The 27,967-nt window shown below is 41.1% G+C and overlaps 5 protein-coding genes and 1 long non-coding RNA gene across 10 annotated transcripts; 1 reads left to right on the top strand and 5 right to left on the bottom strand.

The window, feature by feature from the left end:
- Nucleotides 1–1,662: 1,662 nt before the first annotated feature.
- LOC144196061 (AN1-type zinc finger protein 5-like) lies at nucleotides 1,663–6,733 on the bottom strand. Its single transcript, XM_077716050.1, has 6 exons — nucleotides 6,468–6,733; nucleotides 3,994–4,155; nucleotides 3,540–3,642; nucleotides 3,374–3,459; nucleotides 2,307–2,435; nucleotides 1,663–2,233 (listed from the first exon to the last, which is right to left on the bottom strand). Exons 2-6 carry the CDS (start codon nucleotides 4,151–4,153, stop codon nucleotides 2,085–2,087), a joined length of 627 nt encoding a protein of 208 aa, XP_077572176.1. The 5' UTR covers nucleotides 4,154–4,155; nucleotides 6,468–6,733; the 3' UTR covers nucleotides 1,663–2,084.
- A 685-nt stretch (nucleotides 6,734–7,418) lies between these two features.
- On the bottom strand, nucleotides 7,419–13,048 carry LOC144196050 (uncharacterized). Of its 4 annotated transcripts, none has more exons than XM_077716030.1 (4): nucleotides 12,654–13,048; nucleotides 11,602–12,150; nucleotides 10,241–10,410; nucleotides 7,419–8,088 (listed from the first exon to the last, which is right to left on the bottom strand). In XM_077716030.1, exons 1-3 carry the CDS (start codon nucleotides 12,985–12,987, stop codon nucleotides 10,331–10,333), a joined length of 963 nt encoding a protein of 320 aa, XP_077572156.1. In that variant the 5' UTR covers nucleotides 12,988–13,048; the 3' UTR covers nucleotides 7,419–8,088; nucleotides 10,241–10,330. The 4 variants fall into 4 exon arrangements, with proteins under 4 accessions (XP_077572156.1, XP_077572155.1, XP_077572154.1 ...); XM_077716029.1 differs by having other exon boundaries at nucleotides 7,419–9,033; XM_077716028.1 differs by having other exon boundaries at nucleotides 7,419–9,147; nucleotides 12,654–13,047.
- LOC144196067 (perforin-1-like) lies at nucleotides 12,513–14,571 on the top strand. The gene is made up of 2 exons (XM_077716059.1): nucleotides 12,513–13,872; nucleotides 13,971–14,571. The coding sequence occupies exon 2, from the start codon at nucleotides 13,973–13,975 to the stop codon at nucleotides 14,408–14,410; it is 438 nt and encodes a 145-aa protein (XP_077572185.1). The 5' UTR covers nucleotides 12,513–13,872; nucleotides 13,971–13,972; the 3' UTR covers nucleotides 14,411–14,571.
- A 184-nt stretch (nucleotides 14,572–14,755) lies between these two features.
- On the bottom strand, nucleotides 14,756–21,711 carry LOC144196034 (uncharacterized). 2 transcript variants are annotated; one of them, XM_077716009.1, is made up of 11 exons: nucleotides 21,573–21,711; nucleotides 20,298–20,434; nucleotides 19,929–20,114; nucleotides 19,602–19,776; nucleotides 19,321–19,497; nucleotides 19,013–19,135; nucleotides 18,851–18,927; nucleotides 18,703–18,733; nucleotides 18,544–18,646; nucleotides 18,244–18,331; nucleotides 14,756–18,170 (listed from the first exon to the last, which is right to left on the bottom strand). In XM_077716009.1, exons 2-11 carry the CDS (start codon nucleotides 20,430–20,432, stop codon nucleotides 16,221–16,223), a joined length of 3,045 nt encoding a protein of 1,014 aa, XP_077572135.1. In that variant the 5' UTR covers nucleotides 20,433–20,434; nucleotides 21,573–21,711; the 3' UTR covers nucleotides 14,756–16,220. The 2 variants fall into 2 exon arrangements, with proteins under 2 accessions (XP_077572135.1, XP_077572134.1); XM_077716008.1 differs by having other exon boundaries at nucleotides 18,830–18,927.
- Nucleotides 21,712–23,723: 2,012 nt separating this feature from the next.
- LOC144196074 (uncharacterized) lies at nucleotides 23,724–24,988 on the bottom strand. Its single transcript, XR_013326205.1, has 3 exons — nucleotides 24,910–24,988; nucleotides 24,705–24,750; nucleotides 23,724–23,870 (listed from the first exon to the last, which is right to left on the bottom strand). It is a non-coding gene; the product is annotated as an uncharacterized LOC144196074 (long non-coding RNA).
- A 526-nt stretch (nucleotides 24,989–25,514) lies between these two features.
- Nucleotides 25,515–27,842, bottom strand: gcnt4a (glucosaminyl (N-acetyl) transferase 4a). Its single transcript, XM_077716026.1, has 3 exons — nucleotides 27,698–27,842; nucleotides 27,469–27,538; nucleotides 25,515–26,799 (listed from the first exon to the last, which is right to left on the bottom strand). Exon 3 carries the CDS (start codon nucleotides 26,796–26,798, stop codon nucleotides 25,515–25,517), a length of 1,284 nt encoding a protein of 427 aa, XP_077572152.1. The 5' UTR covers nucleotide 26,799; nucleotides 27,469–27,538; nucleotides 27,698–27,842.
- Nucleotides 27,843–27,967: the final 125 nt, after the last annotated feature.

Genomic DNA, 27,967 nt, shown 5'->3' on the forward strand with positions numbered 1-27,967 from the left:
GAAAAAATGACCGATTCCAACTTTACTACCCTAAATCCACCTTGTTTTTTTGCCCAAATCCTGTTTTGTCCCCGGCTTGCGTCCAAACAATGTGATCTGTGTCATAGGAAGCGCACATGAGCACAGCTCAGCTGTCAGAGCAGCTGCTGCCGTGACGCCATCTGCGCGTCCCAAAAGGAGTGTGAAAGAACTTATTGTTTATTTTGAAGTGCACGCGCAAGCCAGGTTGGTCCGATCCGTACAGTACAACCCGTGTGACCGAAACAATGACGCACTTTGGCGTCGATCACAGTCCTGCCAAGGTTAAAATAATAACAACAACAACCTTATTACACAAAATCCACAAGTTCAAGCAACCGGTTTAGCTGGGATGATGCCTTCTTTACTAAATTCAATTGTTCTCCCTGCACCACTTTGCTGAGTCACCTATTATGATGTCATCGTATTCCTGACAGCAGTTTTCTGGCCTGACGAGAAAATCTGAATTTGCAGCCTTTTCTTTGTTTTAAAAATACTAAAACAATTCGAAATACAACACACACAAAAATAGTGACCATACACAGTACAGCGTGGTAATGTCTCTCTGTACAGTTTTATTTACAAGATACTATTCTGTGGTAATGCTGGATAGCAGGACTATATGCAATACATAAATATCAAGGTTTTTTGTCTTTTTTGTACAAATTTGCATATAACTAAGAATCAAAAACGAAGGTGGGGGGAAAATCAAACAGATATAGTTGTCTTAAATGGAAAAACACACTGGAAGATGAACACAAAAAAAATCACATACGTACAATGTGTCAGGCACCCATGAAAACACACCTTGCGTACAACACACACACACGCTACATATAATTATGATAGTCTAGAATATTTTTTTTCCATTTAAATCTAGGTCTTGCATGCTCCTGTAGTTTTCTGTAAACATGTGCTGATAAACCTTGTTTCTCAACAATCACACACAAACTTTGCTCACATGTACGTTGTGTTAGCGCACTTAAATCATTAAAAAAACAACAAAGTATGGCGCACGTATGCATTGAATAGATGCGCCGACAGCCAAACCAGATTGATATGAAGGGGACTGATATAATAATAATAATAATAATTGTCTGAGCAATTAAAAATGCCTGCAACTCAAGTAGACCGAGGGCGTGTTTTCGGAAGTGACTTTTCCGAATGCATAAATCCAATTGGTTCAACGATGGAAAAACTGCCAGTCTTTCATCATTGCGTCCGCCGGCCTGTCACCTTTTCACCCTTAATGCCCACCACTAGGAGTTTTAGTTCAGTGAAAATCAATGTCGTCCCTGTCCTGCACGATACCCCGATAATGAAAACAAGAATGAGCCTCGTCACAATCAAACCAATCAGTCAACATGACAATGTTGATCAGAGGGGTCACTGAGGCAGAATAGAGGTGACCTGTTGCTCTGCTGGGGTCACAACAGATGAGCACAAAAAGACAAAGGATTGGGCCTGGGGGGGAGGGTGGTGGTGGTGTTAGTGGTCTGGACGAGGCAAATGGAACGACTTTGAGGTAGGTAAAGCCAGGAGAGACGAAGACGAAGTAACAGAACCCCTTGTGCGACATTTTGGGGGACAGTCTCAAGTCTAGAATGGGCTTGGTGACGCATGACGGGGGGGGGGGGGGGGGGGGGGGGGGTCTTGAGCAAGCATGGATGGCGGTCTGCACTTTGGCACAACATGCCTGGTTAAGGTGAAAAGAGCGCAGCTTATGTCGGACATGGAGGCTGGGCTCCTCGTTATAAGACAATATGTATTCTCGGGGAGAAAAAGTCACACCACAGAAAATAAGATCAAACTAACAAAAAGGATTCATTTCATCAAAAAGGGGAGGAGCCAAGTGATCATTCATGCATCCCCCTCCCTCCCTCAGACAGGATTTTTTTTCGTCTTCTTGAGGTTTTCATTTTGTAAATCATGTTCTTTTCGTCCTCACTGAGCCTGAAATGCCAGTGCTCAATTCCAAAGGTGAAATACTCCAGTCTTTTTCCAAAAAAACAACAAAAAGAGTCTCATCTTTATCACCGCCACTTGCATCATTTGCCTAGCAAGATTTATATTCTCTGGATCTTGTCGGCCACCACCACGGGGTTCTCTTTACGGATCTTGGCGGCCGCTTCGGCCTTGTAATCGTACGGGCAGTTGTGCTTGTCGGAGTACCGGTGGATTCCGCAGAAGAGATTCCCGCAGCGACAGTCGAATCCTGAAAAGCAAAAAAATGATAAGTACAAAATGCACAAAAGGCCTTTTCTTTTTTTCTACTCTCCACCGCATACCTGTGAGGCCCACTCGCTTGCGGCACATGAAGCATCTATTCTTCTTGGGCTTGGACGAGTCATCTTTGCTATCGTCACCACTGGAAGAAGCTATGGGATTTGGGCTCGAGGCAGCTGGCTGGTTTACGACTGTTGCATAAAGAAAAAAAACAATATTTAAGGATAAATGACCATGTGCAAAGATCTACAGCAGGCATGGATAAAACTTGAAGATAGATGCACGTGATGGCGAGTATTTATGAAATAAAAAGGAACGGTGAGTAATCTGCAACACTGGCAGTGAATGAGTCGAAATGGATTGAACGTCTATTAATTGCATTAGCATCAAATGCAAGACATTTACCGTATTTTTCGGATGATAAGTCGCAGTTTTTATTCACAGTTTGGCCAGGGGTTGGACTTGTGGTAAACATGTTAGCATATTTATGCTAGAGTTATTTGAATAACTCTTAATATGGTACATCGTTAATGACATTACCAGGCATGTCAGTCATGTAACGTTAGTATACCGTACACTTAATCAGCCTGTTGTTCTCTATTTTATTTTAATTTCAACTTGGCTTTCAAGATGACATGCATGTTTTTAGTGTTAGATTTTATGAAATAAAATTACCTCAAAAGTGCGCCTTATACTCCAGTGCGACCTATATGTTTTTTTTTTCTTCTTAACTATGCATTTTTTGGCTGATGCGACTTATAGTCCAGAAAATACGGTACTATGGAGGAACTAACACGCTTTTTTAAAGTTCTCCAACCCAGTAAAAACAAATGCCTTTACTTAGCAGCACTCCATAGTTGTTCAGACTGTAATTAGCATAGGCTCCATCTTAAAATGACCCCTTTCTTTCCCGTTGAGTGGGCTTCTATTAGCCAGAAGCCACTCTGCAAATGTCTGCTGATGTGGAGTTATTTTTAACCGTCTCTATTTTTAGCCGTCTTTCTTCGACGCAGTAAGAAAAACCCTGTAGCCGAGATGAAGGAATAGAAGACGGCCTCAAAGGAGACTGCGCGTGAGCTGTCAGCTGCAAGTGCATCAAATATCTGCTCGGGTACACGTGCGTGTTTACCGGCTTCTAGAGATTCGGGCTTGTCCTCTCTCGAAATGCTCATCTCGGTCATTTGTTGAGTCACGGGAAGCGAACCTTGAAGAGTTCTGTAGATGCCAAAATGGAAGAAACGTGAGGCAAAAGCGGGAGCCAAAAAAAGCAAAAAGGGTTTGCATTCAAAACTTACCGAGACATGTTTGGCGAGGAGGCGGGGGAAGCGTCAACTTTAGCTAGACTAGCTTCTAGTCTCTGGATGGCCGATGCCTCTGAGGTAGGACTAGAAGTTGAGCCTAATTGAGGAGATTTAATTTCATTAGACAAGACCCAGTACAAAATGACCAACACTGAAGCCAATGTTGATTATTATTATTATTATTTTTTTTTTGTGCGACGCCTCTTTGACACTGAGAATTAAATCAAATACTGTGACCGTGACTCCCACGGTTGACATTAAGAGTGGCTGTAACCTTGATTATTGCCACCAAGGAAAACAGCAGTCTATCATTACATGGCAGAAAAACGTCACTCACGTATTTATTTGAAAACAATACAATCTTACATTATACTTAGCAAAGGTTGTGTTGTTTGGAAAAAGTCAGACGAGAGCCATTCTGTTGAGATTTTGTCGTGGCTTGACGTACCCATAGGGTTTAGGGGGCTCATCCGGTCGCTGCTCTGCTGCCGCGTCAGGTGGTCCTTGTAGCATACAGAGCACATACCGTTGGTTCTGGGGTTGCCATAGAAACCACAGCCTGTGGCACATAGCATGGGCACCGGACTCTGGTTTGTCTCTTGGGCCATGGCTGAAAAATGGGACAAAGAAAGAAACAAGAGGAGTGAGAAAATGTTAAAAAAATAAAAAGAAAAATGCTTCCTGTGTGGAAATCAATCCGTGACGAAAAAAGGATCCTTTTACAACTTTAAACCGCCTTCCCCTGAAGCGATTGCCGGCATGGCTGACACACAATTCGTCATTTAGGAAAACTGGGCTTGATGACGTATCGCGGTGATGACGTGTCCCGCTTAAAAGAATACTGCCACTCAATTCTGTCTTACTACAACAGCATAATCATTTCTGACTCATCAACATTTGACAATTGACCTCATGACACCACTTTAATTAACAAACCACATTGGCACTACTATAAAAACTAAAGACAACAGAATGAAAGAATCATTATAAGGGAAATTCCACTCAGCAGCCAGATGACCAAATAAGGGCTTTCAGAACTTGCCCCCTCCCTTATGCAAACAGTCAGTATACATCCATTTCTCTAGGCCAAACTCATCGCCCCATGATAAAATGATGAAAGAAAAACGGCGGTTGTGTAATGTGGGACATCACAATTGAAACAGGCATGGAAATTTAATAAATGTGGAAACGTAGGAGGGTTAACGTTCGAGGTCGTTCTGTTCCTGTACTTTAACCAAAGAGCTTATTAACTCCTTTTCAAAATTCCCCCTCGCCATGACGTGACTAATATAAAAAAAGGAAGCAGCTGACAATACAAGAAAAATTGCATTTTCTTTCTCGGTCACCTTTGACACCATTCCGTAACATAGCAGCTGCTTACTTGGCAATATTTTGCCCACAAACAGGCTCGTACACTTTTATGTTGCAAGGAGACCGAGCGGCAGTTGTTTTTCAATGTCTTCACGCCACAAAAATAGGAATTTGGCCCTCACCGACACGTGTTTTAAATCGTAAAGCACCTCCCCTCCTCCTCCCAGTTCCCTTGTGCATACACGTCAACAAAGGGTTTCCAGGGAAAAGCCCACAGTGACCTTCTCTGCCTTCCTGTCACATGTTCATCTGCTGACTGGTGTAGCTTCTTCACATTGGTTTTTAAATCCATGCTTACACTGGATTTAATCATGACTTTTTTTAATCAATGAGAATCATCACAACTCAAGACTTTTGAAAGTAGACCATTACATTTCTCTTAAAACTACGTCAACATGACTCCACTTGCACAACAAAACATTGCAACCTCAGTTTTGCAATCTCACCAAGACGTCAAACAACAGATGTTGAGACAAGGTGAAATAAACAAAACCTGGATTCTTTATTCTGACAAAACCATGTTTGGGTAAACAAGGTGGTTTCTATGGTCAACATTTGATTGATAGCGCATCAACACATAGATCTGTAACCCGATCCAAGTCCCATTTCTGTAAATGAATGTCAGTTTGAAAATACTAGCGTTGGAGATCCTCTTTGGTTGCCTCCAGATTATCAGCAGGAAGCTGAGCTCCTATTTCAGGCCCCGCTATACTGAAAACTACTGAGTCACAGTGGACACAAGAGAGAGACTCCACCGTTGTTTTTCTTATCCTTCTATTTATAAAAAGAAAAATAAATATAGCATAGAATTGAAGAGAAAACACAAATGAGGACCAATGATGTTTAGTCAAAGCGTCCAGACGCTGTGCTCTCGGTCGCTCGCCTTTGTTTCTTCCTTTGTCTACATTTGCCCTGTTTCCTGTTTCGACACTACATGAACAGCTACATTTTCCCCCTGATATTGCACTCATTTCTCACACCCACTGTGTTCCAACCTCCAATATGTAACAAAACGTCAAAACTGCAACAATTTTGCATAATAACCCTAAAACAACAGGGTATCAACCCCCAGAATACCCACAAGAAACTGACTTCAGCACTTAATCAAGCCGTCCTTGGCCCTTTTTGACGGCGATTTTCACTGATTTAGCCTCTTGATCTCGCTTTTTTGTCAATTGAGTGTGTAAATGTTCAACTTTTCGACCAGAATGATCTGGTTTTGGTACCCCAACCCCCTGCATGGGCGAAGCACAGGGGGGGTAACAAGCACCAGATATCTCTCTCTCCCCCCAAGCCAGACAGAGTCACGTTGGTGGGCTGCTGACACGAACACCAAGTGGTCTCAAAGCCGTTGACAAACACACGAAAGACAAATAAACAGCTTTTTTTCCTCTCTCCGACCCAACAGACGAACACACCACGTGACCTTTCAATCAGCCGTTAAAGGTCGCGTTGGTTGACATCGCCTTCCCACAAAACGCCGTTTTTCATCTTTTACCTCGACAAAAACACGTTAAGAACATAAATAATCGATGAATCCAAGAAAATCACCTGATGAAATTCGACGTCTTTTGCCAAGCGACGGAGGAAATTGATGTTAGTGGGGTTTAAAAATAAAACACAGCAACAACGTGGCGTACGTCCTTTCGTCCTTATCCGTTTCAAGCCTTGTTCGGATGGGTTAAATTGTCCGTTCTTCGCCCTCCCGTTCTTCCGTCCTTCCGTTCTTTGGTTCTTTCTCTCTCTCTGGTGATCTCCAGATCTTTCTGGGTGGATGTTTGTTTCCTTCTTTAGTAAGAGGAGTGGCAGCGGATAGTGTCACGGGTGAAACAACGTGTCCCGATTGGCTGCCCGCGGAGCCCCCCGGATTAGCGTTTCCCTTTGCGCATGCGCACCAACCGTCTAGCCTTTATTACACATGGATTCGTCATCCACCTACAAGGACAACAACCTTTTTTATCCTACTTTTTATTGAGTAATCATCCGAAACGGTCCACGGCGTAAAATCTTGCTGCGGCACTGACACCGAAGATATGTAAAAGATACATGGTTGGATGATAATGTAAGATAAATAGGACAGTATGTCCTTTCTTGCTTGTTTTTTTGCCCACACAAGTACATTGACTTTAAGATTGATAAAGTGATAAGTCGCTAAGTCACGTTATAGTAATATTAGTATTGATTTCTTTTTAAAAAATGAATAACTGCATACATAAAGTATTAAATGACTAAAGTCAGTGGCCTGGCTGCCTCACAGTTCTGGGGTCGAGGGACCGATTCCCAATTAGTTCTCCCTGGTCTTGCGTGGGTTTAATGCGGGTACACCTGTCTCATCCCACATCACCCAAAACTAGGCTAGTTGAACACTTTAAATTGCCCCAATGTGAATGGTGGTCCGTCTCCTTATGCATCTGAAACTAAAGGAAGCATGTGACGACAGTAAAAATCTAATATGATTTATTTTATTAAGCAAAGACTAGAAGCAATTACAGTAAGGTTACACATTCTGGTAACAGCTACTGGTCAGAATAACTTTTTTAAAACATAAACAAGTTGTGAGGAGTTTCTTCATTAAACAAAAGATTCTATAGTCTATCTTTGGCTATGTGTCAACTTATTCAAAGTGAATAAAGTTGGCAAAAAAACATTAAATCGAAAACCTTTTTGTTTGTTAATAGTAAAACCAAAGTCAAATCACAAAATGACCTGTAAACAAGAACTAATCATGTTACACAGTAAAGCACAAACCATGTTTACTCAGTTCTTATACAGTAGTTTCGCTTCAACATTGTTCTTTGAAGAGCCCCCTCCCCATCTTTCCACGACTTGCCATGTTGGGGGAAACAAAAACAAGTTCCTTCCATTTATTTTCAGTGTGTCAGTTGGCCCTGCAGGTCTGACAAGTCTCAACATCTTCTTCTTCTCAGCCCATGTGTCAATCACACGTAAAGGCCTCCTTAAGCCCAGCCCAGTAGAAAACAAACATGCCTTGGACAGAATGTATGTCACTGCATGTTTGTGCTTCAAGCGGAACGTGTCGTCTATCAGCAAATTCGTGGAACTCACATTCTGTGAGCCATTCATTCTGACTGACGGGACAAATGGGAAAAGACGTGGGATCCAGTGATTGGTCTTAGGCTTTCAGAAAGCCAAGGCCAGAACGTTTCTCAAACTGAAACATAATATTAAGGGTGATTATCAGCTCTAGAGGCTGTAACAGAACCTTCCACTCTCTGAGTAGCAACTCATTTAAAGTATTGACTGAGTTGGCATAACTTCTTTAGCATAACTTCTGTCAAAATCCACGCGTTGTGGTGGCTTTTGGCCAAAGATGATACGTTTCTTGATAAACAAAGTAGCAAGTTTGGATGAGCTCTCTCTTACTGCCACGTTGTGTAACCTCATCGTAGCTCAACACACACACACGTTTGCTAGAAAAACAGATTTCGTAATAGCGTCGTCTGTGTAAACAACTGATTTACCAAAGCTGTTGATGCAAACCTCTTCAGCAATGTGCTTTGAGCAGGACATTTATGTGTAGTAGTATTATGAGTATATTTATGAGCACTCATAGGAGATACTGTTCTGAGAAGAAGTCAAAGCTCCATAAAATGAGCTTGTTTTTTATCATGTGAATACCCATCGATACGTTTTTTTTTTTTTTTTTACAGTTTGGTTTGGACAGTGTGACACATTTCATGGAGCTCGGGTTTGATGATGCAATGCTCCCCGATTCTAGAGACATGAGCTTTTCAGATGTCAGTGAAGCAAGCAGCGAGAATGATGGGGGGAGGGTCAAGCCACTCGTTCTCTACACTGACGTCTTTGTAGAGCTGTGTTGTGTTAACGCCAGTTTGTACAAAGAAGAAAAGACGGACCATGTGTATGTGAAATGTATGCGTCTGTTTAGTATGTAAAGGTTCACTAGTTTCACCGAGAGGAGGGGGCGACTGAGGAGAAAGTGGGAGGTGTCGAGGAACGTTACCCATCCCCCTCGTGTGGATGCTGTCATCACTCTTCTTCTCTGTTTGTCTTCTAGAGCTTTCTGTACCAGGGTGTGCTGAAGGTGGGTGTCTCTTTGGCTAAGGGATACATTGAAGGGGGGTTTTCCTTTCACCTGCCATGAATGATACACGTGAGGAGTGGGTAAAGATAGGTCGCCGGGTTAACGGAAACATCTCGGCCATTTTGGAGTTTCCTTCTGTGGATGGTGGGGATTACCTTTGGGAATCTGGAACGCCATGTATCGAGTTACTAGGGAGATATTGGCCCATCACACACAAGCACACACGCAAGGGTTGGACTTTTTGTGTTGCCAAAACTGTTGATAAAGGGTTTCGCAGCTTATCCATTTACATAAGCCGCGTGTAAGGCACGATAAACTGCAGAGGGGTTGACCAAAAAAAAAGCATTGATTCTAAAGTTGATCCCCACCCTGCTCGGCTGACTCTGAACATTCAACGTTAGTTTGAAACCCCCCAGATGAGGGGGTGCCGGCTAGCATTTCATGAACAGAGCATTTTTGTCTGCATCATTTCAAGGGGGATCAGGAGCTTCTTTGTTGTATGATATTCAATTTGAGAGCACAGGCTTTCTTTGTAAAAGGCAACAAGTGCACCCCAATTTGCTTTCAAGTCAAACGGAAAAATGTTTGAAAGCGAAATAATGGCAATCAAGCGTGGATCATCATCTGATTCAGCAACAACTCCTTTTCCGACTGGATCGCAAATTTTTTACATCATGAATGTTCTTTTTGTGCCTCTCCAAAGGGAGGAGTCCCCCACAACTTTCCCCCTGTCTAAATTCTTACTTTCACCCCCACTATTCCCACAAAACCTCTCCCTTGCATAGCTTCCTCGCTGATTGCTGTAAAAACAAGAATGTGTGCTACAGTGTGGTCCCTTTGGAAACTTTGGGTGTGTGTGTGTGTGCATCTATTAATGTGTGTGTGAGAACCCAAAGGTGAAAGAAATGTGCTGCATTTGCTTCTAACTACGTGTTCACGTGGTTGGAGACTAACAATTTGTCTGCTTTTGCGGCTGTTTGTACTCCATATAAACCCACGGGCGTGTGTGTGGCTAACGTGAACGTGAGCGTGCGCGTGCACGCGTGTCTGCAGCAGATGTCCCGTGTACTGTTTGACTGGCTGCTCTTTGTTGCTGCGCCCTCGTGCAGACTGGCCGAGCCACGTGCTTGGCTGTCTGCGAGGTTAAACCACGCCCACTCGGCTGTAATCTGTCAATTGAAGCCGCTAAACCCCGCCCCCAGACAAGTTCAATCCCGCCCCCTTGCTCGATGACGCGACTTTACTCACGCATACTTACCATGCTTTCTTTCTTTCCTCCCTCTCCTTCGAACACTGGCTGTGACTGACTGGATCCCACACAAGAACATATTGAGCAACACTGGCTCCCTCACCAGCCCTCCATATGTTTCAGATGAGGCCTGTTCCTGAAAAGAGCTTCCTGCTTTTCCATACAAGGCTGAAGGTTAGCTTCCCGTGGAGAAAGCAGAAAACAAGACAAAATTATTGGACAGAAAACCCAATTTTATTCCAGTATTTATGACCGGCCTAGCAACTAGAATTTACAGTGTCGAAAACCAAATGGGTTTTAGACCTTCCTCCAACTAGATTACCCTCACAGATTAATCTATCATATTTTCTCTCATATAAGCCGTATTTGTAACTAAAAAAATAATGACTGAATCAAGAGTATGATCTTGACCCTAATGTGCTTTTGATTCATAAGGAATCTCAGAAATACCATGTGCGATGATTTTTCTTGAGATTTTCCCTTCAAAGTAAGACATTTGTACTAAAACATGAATATGGAGGTGAAAATTGTGAATCAGGGGGCGGCTTATACGTGAGAAATTTTAAGGCAATTTCAAGGGTGCGGCTTATGCATGGGGTGGCTTATATGCGAGAAAATGCGATTAATATAGGAAGAGCGACTAAATATAAAAACAAACCCATTGCATGGAAATCCAAACGGATCCACTGTTGCCCGCAACAATTTTTCCTCTAACATAAATTGACAATATAAGGTTCAACAGCGACACCTGTTGGTCAACTGGTATTGGCTTAATCCAGAATTTACATTTCAAGAAAATGTCCATCGGTTCCAGAGAAAATAAACTGGATTGAGGCTTCCGGTGGGCTAACAAAATGGGGTTTCTCCTATGAGCAAGTTTCCAAACTTGCTTTTTGAATGTTTTGTGGCAAAGTGCAAAAATACTAGTGCTCTTCTGTATAAGACCTACTGCAAACTGAGCAACTATACATTTTAATCACCTGTGTGTGTTCTCATGTGTTTCACCAAAGTTCCTCTCCGCGTAAATGTTTTGGGGCAATGAGAGCAACTAAAAGGTTTTTCTCCTGTGTGTGTCACTTTGTGGTTTGCCAAAGTGCTTTTACGGGAGAATGTTTTACTGCAAACTGAGCAACGGAAGGGTCTTTCTCCTGTGTGTGTTATCCTATGGGTCACCAGAGAGCTCCCACGAGAGAATTTTTTACCACAAACTGAGCAACTGAAAGGTTTTTCCCCAGTGTGTATCTTCAAATGTCGTGTCACTATGCACTTGTCTGAGAACCGTTTACTGCAAACTGGGCAACTAAAGGGTTTTTCCCCCGTGTGTTTTCTCATGTGTGTCACAAAATGAACTCTTTTGGACCAAACCTTACCACAATCTAAGCAGGTAAATCTTTTCTTGGTCCTTTTAGTAGTCATGATGCTAAGAGTGCTTTCTTTTTGAGACCACTTGAACCGTTTGGCATCACCGTGGCTGTCTGCTTCCTTCCCCAATGGTTCTTCCACATCCTCACTGTCTCCCAGTGGAGCTGCAGGTGGATCTCCGTGGAGGTATCCAGTTGGACTGTAATGATGAGGTGGTTGACCCACATCGTCTCGACTCTCCATGGAGACACCAGGTTGTGACAACTCACTGACTCCAGTCTCTCCCAGTGGAGCTGCAGGTGGATCTCCGTGGAGGTATCCAGTTGGACTGTAATGAGGTGGTTGACCCACATCGTCTCGACTCTCCATGGAGACACCAGGTAGTGACAACTCACTGACTCCAGTCTCCTCATTTTCATATTTTATGTGAAGGAGCTCTAGACCATCACATTCCTCTTTAACAGTGTGGGGCGGTGGATGCTTCGGCTCTAAACTCGAGCTACTCAACAGTTGCCGAGTGGGAAGTTTCTCCTCACGACCAATCATCTTCTGCACATCTGCAAGACAAGTAAAACAAATCAAGTCAGATTACAGTTTTTCAGATCAATCTGCTAGATATAAAACAGTCAGAACTACAATAACCAATTATGAATGGACATGGTTATTGAAGTCCCACGAAAAGCTTCCATGATGATGGTTTTTTTAAATACACTTTCCTCTATGTGCAGTTGTCCGACAGCATAATCGATGTACGTACCAGAAACTGTGCAACAATGACAATTGTTCCGCCTTGGTTAGCTTAGATTGAAACAGGTTTTCGTCATTATTCAAGTACATACAAATGGTCTCTCTTTAAACAATTTCCCCGAGTCAAGAGGGGAGGTCTGTTACGCACACGTCTGAAATGTCTTTGTCTGACGTTTTAATATTCAGAGCTGTTAAAAGAAATAACAGCGTTCTATCAATTGAATCGTGTGTAAAAACTCAGTGCAATAATGGTGGTCTGGTGTAAAATAGTGATGAGATATTGCTATATTGCTAATATAGGAAGGAGGCAGACCTTCTAGGCGTACGACAATTTGGGCCTTGCAGATAGCTTCGAGTTGTTGTCGGCGTTGCTCGCTTTCCTCCTTCACGCGAAAAAGTTGCTCCTCGTAAGACTTGATTGCGCTCTCAAACAGTCCGAATATTTCTTCTGCGGCCGCATCAAGCCGCTCGCGAATCATCGTTTTAAACATGATGTTCTGCACTATTTCGGCGACTACAGACCCGGAACTATTTGCGGATTGAAGCGTTGGCATTTGCAGATCGGAGCAATGAACAAGAGAGCCTCGAATCACGTGACACCCGAACAATCCTTCCTCCAAAACAGCAGTCGGCGCTCTTAAAACCATTCAAAGACACCCACTCCATGCAAAACGGGGGCGTGGTCATGTAAAAACGCCATACGTCATGCACATAAGTTATCTATGCCTAATAACATCGATTTGTGGGCAGGCCTAGCCCTGCTTCAATATGATTGGCTAATACCTGACAGGTAGGAGAGGCAACAAAATGATCAATCACAATAGTATTAGTACTAGTTTCAGAAAAATAAAGTTTGTTGGTTAGACCTAGAACTAATGTTACTCTGAATTGCCCAATGAATAATAATTAGTTGTTTATGATTCCATTATATTTCTACAATTACTTTACATGTAAAACTATTGTATTATCCTGTTGTCTGACAGCTTTCTTCTCCTTCCATGCCATGTTTAAAGTGAATGTTTGCTCATAAATTATCAAGGGTTTTGACAGGATACATTTTTGTAATTGTTTTCAGGAATAGCAAAGAAACCTTCAGATAATTTAATCTGAAGACACATTGGGTGTACCTGTTTATTTTATATATCTCAAATAATTTTGATTATAGTCCTCTATAAGCAAAAATAAGAATATAACATTTTTACCTGCACTGTCATGTGTCAAGGTCACTCTAATAGAATTTAAAAAAAATCTGAATCAGACCAAACCAATAATTGTGTCAGATCAATGTAAATGAAACAAAATTATCCTTGAATCGAATGATCATCCATGTTCGAAATTGTTAGTTATATAAAAATTTCAAGTTGATGACTCAGGTGGCATCCATCATATTCTCCCATGGTTACGAGAACGGAGCAGGTGTGCCCAAAAATATTTATGGAACAGCCTCCGTTATCAAACTGATATGAAGCTTGCTGACATTTAAAAACATTCAAGTTGGGCCAATATTGAGACACAAAACACCAAGACCACAGGTAACGTTAGGCACGCACCGCCTCTTAATTTCCTTCCATTTCTCATTGAATTTTCCTTCTTTGTACTTAATACAGTACTTCTACTCTCTCTCTCACAGCCATGGCCTCAAGTCTGCCATGTTTCCTACTGGTTCTGTGTGTCCTGGCTGTGGCTCAAGCCCAGATCAAGGTGTTCAACTTGCGTGCCAGTGATCTCCCTGCCAACATTTTAGGGATCACCGACGGCTACGTCAAGGTGTTTTGCGGCTCCGCAAATCTGGGCAAAACGGAGGTCCGCAACAACAACGCCAACCCTTGGTGGGAGAAGGAGTTCTCCCACTTTAAGGCTCAGGAGCGTGACATTTTGAGGCTGGAGGTTTACGACCGCGATTTAATCTTCGACGACCTGCTGGGAGTGTGTCAGAGGCAAATCCGACCTGGAAGCCACGAGCACGACTGTTTCCTGAAGAAAGGTGGCACCCTCCATTATGCCTATAGCCTCAACCAAGGCGACCAAGAAGCATTAAATGCAACTGGTAGTTTCCCTTTTCCCTTATAAAATAAATTCCAAGCTTTTCCTCCGATTGCTGACGTAGTGTTACGCAAAGACGCTTTTTTTTCGGACTCTAGCCATTCCATAATTTTGTGGTATGAACAACAACTATTCTTGGCTTCTTCACTGTTTCCACATTTGTTGAAAGGATATAAAATGCTTCAACAATCCAACGTCTGATTCATTTGTGGATAAATTAAAGTCCTCCAGATGAATTTTCTGTCAAAACTTGTTATCTACAATTGAGTGTAGTTATCTTCTTAACTAGAGAAGAAAAATAAATAATGGGAAATCAATCCAAATGGAAAAAAATGTAAGGAAATTATCTATTTTTTCTACAAAGACATGCAATTATGACTTACCTTGCAGTTTTTTTTTATTGTAATGTACATTTAGAACAAACATACACTTTATATGTCGTGTCAAAATAGCATTGAGACACATTGGAAAAGGTTATAATGAACAAACTTTTTTGTTGATTAGTTTGGGCCTTTTAAGTGTGAAGAACTTTCACATTTTGATAGCATGAATGCTAAATAATGTAGTTAAATAATGATACTGCATAGCTTGTGTAATCTTTAGATTCACTCACAGTGGTATTTGAGAAATTAACTTGCATAAACTTAAATTTTATGTACATTTTGCATTTAACACTACATTCGTTGGCCTTGCCTATTTTGCTTGTGGCTTAACAGAAAACACGTTTGTGTTGCTGGTGAATTGGAGTTATGACTTTGGTCCAAAAGTATAGATTAAATAGTGCCAAAACAGATAAAATAAATCCTCAGTAGTAAATTTTAAGAACATATTGGCACATCATTTTCAAAGAAGTGTACACAAACGTTAGGTTCAAATCTATACAATTATTACTATCTAATTAAAATAGACAGTAAAACACAAAGTACCTCTTACAAAATAGGAAAAACATCTATACACTCAAATTAACATCTAAGCATCTTTTATCTACAATTGTTATTTTTTTGCCAAGTTAGTAAAACAAAAGGGAATAAATGCGTCTATATAATGTTTGTTATGTCTTTTAGTAAAATATCCACTCCCACATAAAAAAATAAAATAAAGTAAAATAAACAAAGGACAATTATAAACAAGGATAAGCGAATCTGCTATAGCTTTTTTTTAAATATATATTTTTAGATATTCTCCTCACCAACAAAAATGTCAAAATATTTGTTTATATTTTATTGTGACGTACCATCGAGTTATTTTATGACTTGTTATTTTGCATATATGGCTTTTGTTTTCCAAAAATGTTTTAATCATACCTTTCAGGAGTTCTACCAAGTTGTACCTTCTTCTTGATCGCTAAACACTGCATTTATTGGGTCAGAACAAAGTTCTCCAAAGGTTCTAAGGTCCCTTATTTGTCGTCATCTCCCTGGATTCCTCATCCAAAATGTCAAAAGGGTCTCTTTGGCTTCAAGATTTTCTCACTTTTGTGCAAAAAAAACAGTGTTTGTTTTTAAAAATTCTATTATCAGGTGCTGTACCATCAATACGTTTCGAGGATGTTTCTGTTCTTTCGAATGCTGCTTTTCATTTTAGTGACTCTCCTCCTTAGCACCAACAAAGCTATTCCTTTCTGTTTTCATTTCATGTTTTGGTTTTCTTCTGAGGCTGGTCCCCAATGTCCAATGATTTGGACCTGCTACTCCATCAGTTTTCTTTTGTTTTGCCCTTGATTAATGACAAGTTTCACTTCTGAGATTTGAGTCTCTTTTTGACCTTCATTTTGGTTTCCTTTTTTTTCCTACCTCAGCTTCCCCTTTTAAAAGTAGCTCTTGTCTTTGCTCCACCTCTATTTCCTCATCTTGTTCTTCCTCACCTTCTGACTGACGCCACCCGCAGTCTCTTTTGGATTGACATCATCCGACTGCTGCGATCCACGTGCCCTTTTGGACTTCCCATATCCAGTGGTGGCAGGAGCCGACCACTTCCTTCCTTTCCTCAGAAACCTTTCTTTTCCCAGATTCCCAAGATCTGCCCTCTTGACTTCGGGATTCTGATCAACCGTAGTGGCAAATTCCTGCAGCTGTATCTCCTGCGCAATGTCTCCTGAAGGAACGCTGGCCAAGACAGATGGAGTCTCTTCATACTTTTCGACCGAAGCTTGCGTTTTCATGGACTCTTGTGTAGGATCTTTCAACGTGCTCCCCTCGTCAGGAATACTGGCAACGACTTCTCGTTCAGTTGCTGGATCTTCCTCCATTTGAAGGACTTCGACGATTGTGCTCTCTTTCTCGCTGTTTGTTTTTAGCTCAATACTATGTGTTGGTAGGTCGACATCCATCTCCTCAAGGCTGCTTTCTATATCGCATGTCTGCTCTTCATCCTGAATGAGTTCATGTTGTTTTTCACCTTCAGCTTCCTTTGTATACTTTTTCTGCTCGATCTTTGATTCGAAAACATATTTTTCTGCTGTGTTTTCCTCGCCAGTTGTTATCTCGAGGTCCCCTCCATTTTCAGGCAACACATTTTCTGGACTTTCGTCCTCCAGTATAATCACTGGGATAGTTTTCAGCTCCGGTATCTTTGGAGCAATTTCTTCACTCTCTTCATGTGCTCCAGTAGGTTCTGTTTCCTGGCCGAGTGAGAGGACAGGTTTCTTGGCTTGTAATTCATCATCCAAAGTCACATTCATTTCCGTTGTTGTCACCATTTCCATGTCCTTTTTTAAATTTACAGAACCCTCTGAAGTTGCAAGTTGTTTCTCCTCTTCTTTGTCTTTAGCAATTACAGCCTCTTCCTCAATTGTAATGGAATCTGCTTCCTTGAAATTATTGATAGGAAGACATCGGGCTCCTGCCTGTTTCTCAGTTTTGTCTGTAGACCTACAACTTGGTCCTACTTTGCGGCTCCCTCTCCTGAGAACTCTCATTCCTTCAACTGGCACCCCTTCCATCTCATCCACAATTTCCTTTTCTGAGTTTTCATCTTTTATTTTGTCAGTCTCTGTTCCTGTTGTCGTAAAAATCATACTAGTGGTATCTTCGACGCAAATGGCCATGTTCTTCTCCACCTTGGCTTCCAGTTCTGTTTCCTCAACAAGTATTTGGGCAAATGCCTCGGTAGTCGCTGTTTGTTCTGCTTCTTTCTCAGAGATTGCATGGTTTGCTGTTTTCAAGTCCACTAAGATGATTCTAGCTTCCTGAAGCTTGGGAAGATCAGCATCTTCTTCCTGTGACGCTTCGGTTCCTGCTGGCAGAATTGGGTATGCGTCCTTCTTTTCGCTTTCCAGCTCCATTACTTTTGCCTTTTCATCTTCCAGGCTTCCCTCAATCAAAAGTCTCACTTCATCTTCTCCTGTACTTGGCGTTCCGTCTCCCTCTACTGATCTCAGTTCCTCGGCAGTGCTTTTTTCTCCTTCGTCGTGAACCACTTCGGCCGGTTTTACGTCATCATGACTTTTGTCAATCAAAGGCAAAAGTGTAGACCCAACTTGGCCATTGTCAGATACCTCTGAAGGAAAACCTGCTTTCTCCTCAAAGTTTTCATCAATAGTTAAATCCAATTCTTCAATAGATTTGGCTTCTTCTGGGGGCACCTGCTCAATTCCTTCCATTTCTGACAGTTCTTCACTACCAATGTGAGAATCACTGCAAGACTGTGTCAGAATCTGGGTGGCTTGACGCACCTCTGCACCGTGTGCTGTTCCATCTTCAGCTTGTGGGATTACAAAAGTTTCTTTCTCTGTCAAATCTGCAACTTCATTATTTCCCTTCTCCTCTGCAAGCATGTCAATTGTTCCCTGCAACATAAAAACACAATTATTGGTAATCAAATGAAAATTTCTGTGCACATGTTTATAGATCTCCACACACCTTAGTCACCACCAACTCAGAACAAGACGGGGCCTTCTCTTCCTCCAAGATATTTTCCTTTGGCTTCTGTGCTTTAATATCCTTCAGTCTAACAGACATGAGAGTATACTTTGATATTTATTAAATGATTTCTGATCGCTAATTGAACAAATGATAAAGTGTGGACTGATGGAGAAAGAAAAGCAGGCTAAAATAGTTTTTTTTAAATGTGTTGTGTAAAGCACTATGACACAAAACGCCATAGCATATATTTTTCCAAAAGGCGCCACATCAAAAAGAGATAGGAAAATGTGTGGTTACCTGCTAACTTTTTTCGATTGACTTCCCACAATGTCATCAGCTTTCTTTCCTTGCTTTCGAGCGCTGCTTCTACTCCGAGTCGTAACGGCCATTTCCCCAGTATCTGTTCAGATTTTAACGTCAATCTAATTTGACGCTCCCTGTCGAAAATGTTCTTACCTCCAGCAGCTCCGCCCATTAACACTTCATCCTGCAAATTCAAAATCAATAAGCATTTTAGTTTTAGTAGCTCTCGTTTGTGTTGTAACTAAAAACTAATGCAATCAATACAAAAAAAAAAACATACCACAAATTCAACAGTGTGCACCAAAGACTCTGCTGCTTTTATCTGCCCGACGATTGTCCCTTCTTCCTCTGGCTGCTCACTGAGCTCCACTGGTGTCTCTGTAAATAAACACCTGCTAATATGGACAGTTGATGTTGCTTGGAAATGACTGTGTAATGGATTTGGTCTGGGATATGCTCTTACCCTTCAATTTCATGGCCTGAATCTTGCTGGCAATGTTAAACCTCTGATTCAGTTCACCTTCTCCCTCCACCTCCCAAAGTAAATCTGCATCCCCCGGGTACTGATGCAGGTACTTCTCACACACTGCAGACAAAAGGCAATATTATTGACATGATTGTTACATCACAGATGCATTCATTTGGTTTTAAATACAAAAAGAAGCAGCAGGGCATTAGTAGGCCGTCAAATATTTTACAAAATTCAACCCAAGCAAGACACACGTTATATGTTTGTTTTAAACCTACATCAAGTCACAGCATAGTACATACTTTTGTACATGGCTGTGGTAAGAGGATATCGCAATCCCAGACAGTCATCTTGAAAACTCAGCACAAAGTCCTTCAGCATGTGAAGGCCAAATCCATTACGACGATGACATTTCCTCACAAATATAGAGTCCATCACAGGAAGCTGATATCTTCTTGAAGAATAGCTATATAAAGTGCCTACAAGAGGAAAAAAAGCACAAAACCAGGGGAAAAAAATCATTCAATCATCTTCCATGCTGATTTTCAGTGGATGGTGGTTCCATATCCGTTGTGAAGGTCACCTGAGTGTTTGACTGAGTAGAAGCCAACTGCTTCCCCATTACGCCAGAAAATCTTTGAATAATCCTCTCCCCCATGGCAGAGAAAGGGTAGCTCGTCTTGGGGGTTTATCTCCCTTACTCTGTAGATCAACCGATTCAGAACATATAAGACTATTCTCTCGCCAACGCTCTCCACCTGGGGGGAAAAAAAAGACACTATCAAATACTAGCATCTACATCAGTTCATGTCCAAAACTTGACTGAAAGTTGAATATCCAACATATATGTGAGTCACAGATCACAGTGACCGAACGTTAACGATGTGACATTTTACAATAGTCCTTTTACCTTCAGAGTGCCGTTTCGAGTGACATCAGAGGTTTTGAGAATATCGTCTGCAGTCCACCACTTGTCCAAAAGGTAAAGAGCAAAGGCATTGAATGGGTTGGAGGGAGAAAAGAGGGCCAGTGTCCTATCTTTGTCACTGGAAACATATAAAGGAACATAGCCCACACTGGAAAGGCCTACACTGACCTGGAAGAGCACAAAAAAAGTATGTTTATGCTACATAATGAAGTTTACCACATATTTACAGGATCCTGCCATGACTAATTTTCTAGATGATGTCCCATATCCGACCATCTGATCGGATCACGTCATTATCGGTATCAGGTAAAAAAAAAAATAAAAAAAATTCTGAGTGATATGTTGTTTAACCTTGGTATTGTCAGAGAGGGTTATTTCTTCAAGGCCATCTGTGTTGTTGTAAAGAAGATGGTTCATGTACTTGTGAGCTGATGCTTCTAGCTGAGCTTGGCTGACATCAGCCAGGAAATCAACAGGAAACTCCATAACTAGAATACACAAACAGATCAGGTTTAACATAATAAAGGGTCAAATTAATTATATGTACTCAATAGAATGAAAACCTGCAATTAGTGTACTAGACATGGCTTTCTTTGGTTCTCAAGTCATGTATACTTTCTGTTATGCAAAGAGAGAAAATGTCTGAGTGCAGTGGCACACGTATGACCAGTGAACAAACCCCCGAGGCTGTGAATACCGCTCATCTGTAATGTAACTTGCCACGAAAGGAATGTTCTTTACAGTGCATGGGTTTGTGTGGGCTTCATAACTTTAAAGCACTGATGCCTAAATTTACATTTTAAAAAAAGAATTAAATAACACTACTCAACTTTATTAAAGCACTTTAAAACACCAGGTCCAAAGTAGAAATTAAAACAGCATAAGAATTGAAATGGAATAAACCTAAACAATTAGCATTTAAAGAGCTAAGTCTCAAGCAGTCTTAAAAGTCAAGGACTAAAAATGAGTTTTGAGGCCAGTTTTAAAAGGAACGGTGAGGGGACTTTTCTAAGGCTAAATGCTAATACTTCAAACCATAGAATTGTGTGTTATGTATTATGTATTAGTAGGCACCAACAAGTTCCCCGAAAGGGGGATGGGCTGCACAAGCGCGTGAGTAAAATTGTGGGCGTGGTGTACTCTACAGCAAGTGATGAATTAATCAAGGCCCCAGGGCCCCTTAACACGGAACACATGAACAAACACATCCAGAACCGGCAAGTTAACAACGATTACTTGCAGGTGTCCAATTTTCATTTGTCAACAAGGAAAACTCTCAAAATGCCAAATTTTCCAATAAATAGTTGTCAATGCTAGACAATAACAAGTCCCATGTTGGTTAACCCCTCTTTCTATTACAAAAATAATAAACAGTACAGAAGGGTGCTCTGTTTAGTGCCTGCTTTTAGAACAATTTGTACCCTATCATCAATCATTGAAATGTTTGTTGTTGTTGTGGTTGTTTACGGCGTCCAAATAGAACAGCACAGCAAAAAAGAAAACGGTACCATGCAGAGTCTAATGAATTCGTTCGACATTCCCAGCGAGCTCATCCCATCCCAGTCGCTGTCCCGTACAGTAAACACACGCACATACGCGTTCGACAGTACACAAACATAAACTTACCGCCGATGGCTCAAAAATCGCACACAATCGTAATAACTATTTATACTATACGAGCAGGTTTGTGAGATGGGAGGCTACTGCCGCCTGAGCCCGTTGATGCTGGAGCAATGTGCGCATGCCCCGCGATGGGAAACCAATCCTTCGGTACTCTTATGTAACTCAACTTTAAGCTCCTCTAACTCTTTTAATACGACGGAGTATTAGGGCCAAATAAAGAAAAGAGAAAATTTGGCCCACGATAAGAGTCAGATTAACCCTTTCCGGGACAGAACATATTCAATTATTATTATTATTATTATTATTATTATTTTATAAAATAGTTTTATTAAATAAATACAATTATTATTTAATACAGTCATTTGCCACAAGTGAGTTAGATGTGGGCTTTATAATAAATATTAAAGCAACAACAACTCATAGTTTTCCAATAATTTGGATCTATTTTACTTGTTGCAAAACAATTTAAGTTTTAAGAATAATAAAGAATGAATATGGTGTTTGGCATCACGACATTCTTTTTTTTTTAGTATTCGTGCAGAATTTGCCAGTTTGAATTTTTTCCAACAGAGGGCACTATTTCTAATTTCTAATTCGGTTGGATTAAAATGAGTGAAAGACACCCACTGGATTGTCCACACTATAGAAAAAAAAGACTGATTTTTTCGGACTGTAGAATAGTAATGGTAAATCTGATATTAGACCTATTTAGGATAGCTGAAGCTTCTTCAAATGTTTGGACTTCCTTACTGACTTTCCTGTTATGCATTGCACCTTTTGTATAAAAAAATACACCTGATTTGTAGGGAAGTACACAATCAAATGCACCATGATTCCGTTGAATGTGTCACTTGTGCGCAAGTACTGTGCAAGCAGAGGAGGAGTTTGTGAAGTTATGGTGGACAGTACTCTGTTATTCAGTCACTTAGCTCATCAGTGAGGTGTTGGTTGGAACCAGGGCCTGTCTGCACACACAAGGTCGCTATTGTGCTCTGACAGATCTGGTACACTCGCACTTTCTACTTTGGTGTTTACTTAGAAAGCATTCCCACTCAGGTTCATACCTTTGGCTATTTAAGGGGTATCAATTAAAAAAAAACCCAATTGTTTTGGAATGTGGGAGGAAACCGTAATATGCCACATAACACATGACAAACATGTCTGACAAAACGGGGGTGGTCTTTTATGCTTATTTTATGAAACATTTGTAAACCAAAACTTGATCTAAAGTATATTTTTAGTCCGTGTCATACTTGGTGAAATGTGAAAATGTTCTCATTCCACCAAGTTTATGAAACTAGAACCTAAGAAGAGATAAAATGACTTATTTAGCCAACTTTGGAGGACTTCATCAAGCTGTGAGAGGTAAAGAAAGCTGGGAACTTTATCAAAATACCATACCGCCGAGAATGAATGATGGGTATTGTTCATTTAATACGGGCAGAAAATAAGAGGTGGGGGGCAGGTGGAAGGCGTTCAGATTTCACCTACCTCCCGAAACCCCCTCCTACAACCATGAATTGAGTTTTTGTAAGAAGCGAGCAAAAATAGAAAGGATATCTGCAAAGCTCCTCGTGTCTACTCAAGAATCATTCATTCATAGCTGAACATACTTGTGAAGTTGCGTAAAACAGGAGTCACAATAACATGTACATTTCAAAGGACATACTAAAATGCGTTGCATTGCTCTATGACAAATTTGCAGCCGAACAGTGGCAGCTAGTGACACCTATGATGGTGGTGACATCGATGATTGTGATATGGATGGAGAGGTCCCTATGACATTAAACCCTGACACGGATTGAAAGATTATGTGCAAGGTTTGGTGACATACAAATTCTCTATGCCAAAGAACATCCTGTCAATAATCTTAATCCATGTCTACGTCTCAGTGACTGTTGTACCTTTTTCATGACATCAATGCTGAAACTTAATAAAAGCGGGACTTGTGACTTGGGAAGGGAGAGAGTTCCGTGTGTCAACTTCTCACGTCTCCCAAGCTTTCCCAACCGCGGTTGTATTAAAACACAGCACAGTCTCTTGCCTTGTTCTTCCTTTGTGTACGGTTAAGACATATATTGGGTTCTGTAACTTCAGACCCAACAATACTGCATGGCCCAGTGATGCGAGTCGTGTGACCTTTGACCTTACCTTTGAATGAACATATCCCAGAAGAGCCGTGGACTTGAAATTTGACGGCGTAGGAGCTCCGACTCAACTCCGAAACGGTGACGCCCATCTTCCCTATTGCAGCTTTCTTGGCTGTCGTAGAGTTGGTAGCAGCAACATTGAATTTGGCAGCTGATAAAAAAACACAGGCTTAACATTCAAGTAATATGAGGAGCGATACATTCAAAGTATCAAAATGTAGCAAGTTGTGAGTATATCAAATGTAAACATGTACAATGAATGGAAAGAAAGTGTACAGAACATAATGGTTTGGACAATAGCACTGATCGAATTTCCCTCCTCTGCTTTTGTCCCGTAGGCGTCTTCCTGCTCAAAAGCGACTACACTTTTGTGTGATAAAGCCCAAAGCCAAATAGAAAAACTATCTGATGAATTATTGTTAAAGTAATCCATCAAAATGGCAGTATACAGGAGCAACCAGAAGAAACAATTCGTACTGTACTATTCCATACTTTTGCGCAATTGAAAAGCAATTGGCTTTAAATGATGGGATTCTGAAGTTTGGTCTCAGATTCACTTTTTAATGTCAAACCTAAATATCTCTGTTTGCTGCCAACCCTCCCAGTTAAACCTGATTAAATGTCTATCGGGATCATGAAAACATGTTCAGCACACAACACTTAGAGTAGATCACACTGAACGGAATCCACATGTAGCACTGAGGTTCAAATCAAGAGGTTAGTCGGTCATTCTTGTTCAATGCTAACGTACTGTATTGATGGGCTAATGCATGACTTTAGTTTCCATGACAACTGATGTCTTAGAAAGCAACAACGTGAGGTCAACGACTAGCCCCATCTAAAAATATGGTGAGTGTTCCAAATAATTCAATTATATTTTCACAAATAGCTATTTATTACCATGCATTCAAACCCGAATATTTCAACATTCCATATTGACAACTTACTATCTGCTAGTTAATTACTAGTATGCTTCTTTTCTTACCGTTTGGCTTTGACTTGATAGCGCTTTGTAGTCCATGGGCAGGATTCTGAATCAAGTTTTTTTCAGGGAGGACATGTAAAAAACAAAAGTAATATTAAATAATAATTAATGTAATATTAAAATCCATATTTTGACATAATGGCCAGGTTTTTTTTTATCTCAAAATGTGTTCTGGGTAGTCAGGTAAAAGATAATGAACACTTACAGAATTTCTGGAGGTGGCGTTTCTTCTGTAGGTAGTGAAGCAGCAAGCTGTCAATCTAGGAGTGCGGTTAACATCTCGTATTTTTCTTTTCCTTGGGACCGGCTTTCACTTGTCCTTTGTTGCCGTTCTTTCGGGTGCTTGGTGGGTAGCGATGGTTCGGACTAAGGCGTTATTTGGATCCAAACACAGCAGTAAATGTGACATGAATTCAAGTTGATGATTACTCTTGAATCAAATTGGTATGAGGACAAATGTGTCCACGTTTCCTTCAACTCAAGCTCCTCTTGATTCAAAAGTGCACCCTAAGCCGCACAGTGAGGCATTATGGGAAGAATATGGTTTTGCACTTCTGCTCAACAGCAAGTAAAAGCAACCAACCTTCACCATTGCTTCAAAAAACACAGCAGCTCACTAAGAACATGGCAGTCATAATGTATTGTTTGTACTCTGTTGATAATAACCAATTTCATGACTAGAATACCTGTTTTTAAAATTCTAACACCATCTATTCATAGTAGAGGCCAATGGTACTTAATCTATTTTTTTATTACAGTTGTAATTTCCTTTAAAGCAAGTTTCCATCAAATTTATGTGAAGTACAATCTTTATGCGTGGTGGTACTGCAGTTCCGTCAACTTACTTTCCAAACATTGTATTAAGATGGGATTAACTTTGAGGTCAAATTTGTTAGCAAACCAATGACCATCATTGAGGAGCCAACGAAGTTCTGCAGCGCCAAAAATGCAAACACTTCTAACGTGCGTACCAGTACAGGGTGGATAAAAACGTCCTTCCAAGTACTGCCATTTAACAAGTCTGGTCTTACTCTTTAAGTCGGTAACATCTGGTTCAGACCTAGAAATATGTCCTGGCACACCAGGCATCCTGATAAGGGAGGCCCAAAAATGTTCATCTGGTGAGTAAGTGTCTGCTGACCATGCCAGGAAGTCCTCCACCACTTTGTTGTCGTTTATGTAATTGACAAACTCCCACGACAAGACAAAATACGCACTACCCACGAACACCATCATACCATGCGGGGGGAAATCTTTAGCCAACTCTCTTTTGACAGGAATACGTTTGTACTCATACGGGACATTCTTTAGTTCGTGATGAAAGCCGAAGCGTTGTTTCTTCAGTTCACTTGGGCGGGAAGACTCGAGCATGTTTCTCCCATTCAGCTCCCTCAGCTCCATGACAAGTTGATAGTTGGACTTGAGAGGGAAATCCTGGCCGCAGAGATTGATAGCATACTTCCACTGGACCTCGGACCTCAGTAGGTCAGAGAGGCAGTTGAGATCAGCATTAAGTCTGCTGATATGGGCATATTCAACTGACTCCAGTTTCGAAGCAACAAACACATTAGGCAAACACCGGGCAATGTTGTCCATGGCCTTAATAAATGTCGGAGGGGACTTTTGGTCAAAGTGAATGCAGTAGAGGTTGTGAGGTGCATAGATGGCACGGAGAATACGCTCCACCATGGGAGCGTTTTTATGAACCACCAAGGAATAAGCCAATGGGAAGTTGCGCTCGACCTCTGATACTAGGACACTAGCGTAACGTCTGGTTTTCATAAATACGGAACAGTCCGAGGTCAGACTCACAGTGCTCTGGTCATCCACTGGGATGGTTTTTCGTTTCATCTGGAGGGCTTTGCCTATTTCCACTGGGTCAAGCTCATAGATAGCGGAACAGTTGACGTCATATGTGAGGCTGTGAACTGCTGATTGCCTGTCATAGGTTCCAGAGGGGTCAAAGTAGATGCTCTCCCTTACGTTGACTTTGATGTAGACCAGCTTGAGCAAACACACTGCCACCAGAGACAGAAGAAACAGGAAGCACCTGTGTCTCAATTTATGTCTGTAGCAGCCACATCTTATTTTCATTCTAGAAAAAGGTTGAAAGACAGATGCAAAAAGAAGCCTTTTAATGGATAGGGATGTCTATGTGACAGTCATTAGCATACAACACGTATACAGGTGTATATTTTATGTGCAAATAACATTGGCTGGTTGGGTTAGGAGGTCTGCTTCAATGAGCTCACCTACACAGTCCTGCAATTGTGAGGCAATTTTCATGATTGTGGAGCCCTATGTCATCTAAGTTTATGACATTAATTAAGCCGTGTCGTTAAAAGTTCTCTTCTCTTTGGCGTTAAAAATTTACAAGATATTTTTGTCATTTTACATGCTATTAAACATTTTAAAATGAGAAAAAGCATGAATATAGTTTGTATATATACAATGACAGAACACTTTTGACGGCCCTGTGCAGATTAGATCAACATGGTAACACAAGAATCAAAAAATTGAAATTTGAAAGCAACCAATTGTCCACACAACTAGTGCTAAAATTACACTTGGTGCGTTATTAAAATGAAAATAATATTTTTCCAAGTTTTTCGGACAGTATTTAGTAAATGGTCAAGGACTTGAAAGCACTAACTGTTTTACCTTGAGCACATAAAAATGTGCAAATATGTACATATATAGGTTATAACACCGCATGAACCAAATAATTAGAAAAAAAGACAACAATAAAAAGGTGTAGGTTAACCTTGCTCTCTAAAGATGTCCTGGAGTGTTATCCAAATTTCTTCAACAAGTGTGGCTGTAATGATGTAAACCTTGAATGACAAAGAAAATGTAATAAATCTGCCTAAAACTTAAAGTATTTCAAAATGGAAATGCACTTCTCCAATTCAATGGATGACAGAAAGGTCAACCAATAAGTCTCAACATATTTGTAAAATACTGCACAACAAAGTTGAGTCTTGTACTATTACCTTGAAAGATGTCTACCAGTTGGACAGCACATTGCGAGGCGAACAAGCAGAACAACTTCCCCATGCGTAAGGACAGTTTAGGCAGAACAGGTCAACTGTTTGTCCCGTCTGCTATGTGTGCAGCTCCATCGTGGACTGGAAGCTGTTTAGGGTAGAGTGACGGTGGCTAGGAGCGGAAGGGAGGGTGGTAGATGGGGAAGGAGTCTCGGCAACAGTCCGCCCACCGGCCCTCACAACCACATAACTGTGTCCAACACTATTACTTCACAT

Source organism: Stigmatopora nigra, chromosome 4 (assembly GCF_051989575.1).
Source record: "Stigmatopora nigra isolate UIUO_SnigA chromosome 4, RoL_Snig_1.1, whole genome shotgun sequence".
Classification (NCBI taxonomy): Eukaryota; Metazoa; Chordata; class Actinopteri; order Syngnathiformes; family Syngnathidae; genus Stigmatopora; species Stigmatopora nigra.

Bases quoted from the DNA above. Each gene is read 5' to 3' on its own strand.
- LOC144196061 (XM_077716050.1), bottom strand. From the start codon at position 4,153: ATGGCCCAAGAGACAAACCAGAGTCCGGTGCCCATGCTATGTGCCACA. The intron at 3,460-3,539 runs GTAAGTTTTGAA...TGGCATCTACAG, and splicing joins TCCTCGCCAAACATGTCTCG to AACTCTTCAAGGTTCGCTTC. The intron at 2,234-2,306 runs GTATGCGGTGGA...TTTGCTTTTCAG, and splicing joins CAAGCGAGTGGGCCTCACAG to GATTCGACTGTCGCTGCGGG.
- LOC144196050 (XM_077716027.1), bottom strand. From the start codon at position 12,987: ATGGTTTTAAGAGCGCCGACTGCTGTTTTGGAGGAAGGATTGTTCGGG. The intron at 12,151-12,653 runs GTCTGCCTCCTT...CTTGTCTTGCAG, and splicing joins AATTGTCGTACGCCTAGAAG to ATGTGCAGAAGATGATTGGT.
- LOC144196067 (XM_077716059.1), top strand. From the start codon at position 13,973: ATGGCCTCAAGTCTGCCATGTTTCCTACTGGTTCTGTGTGTCCTGGCT.
- LOC144196034 (XM_077716008.1), bottom strand. From the start codon at position 20,432: ATGGAGTTTCCTGTTGATTTCCTGGCTGATGTCAGCCAAGCTCAGCTA. The intron at 19,498-19,601 runs GTGACCTTCACA...TTCCTCTTGTAG, and splicing joins CTACTCAGTCAAACACTCAG to GCACTTTATATAGCTATTCT. The intron at 18,332-18,543 runs GTAACCACACAT...CATGTCTGTTAG, and splicing joins CAATCGAAAAAAGTTAGCAG to ACTGAAGGATATTAAAGCAC.
- gcnt4a (XM_077716026.1), bottom strand. From the start codon at position 26,798: ATGAAAATAAGATGTGGCTGCTACAGACATAAATTGAGACACAGGTGC.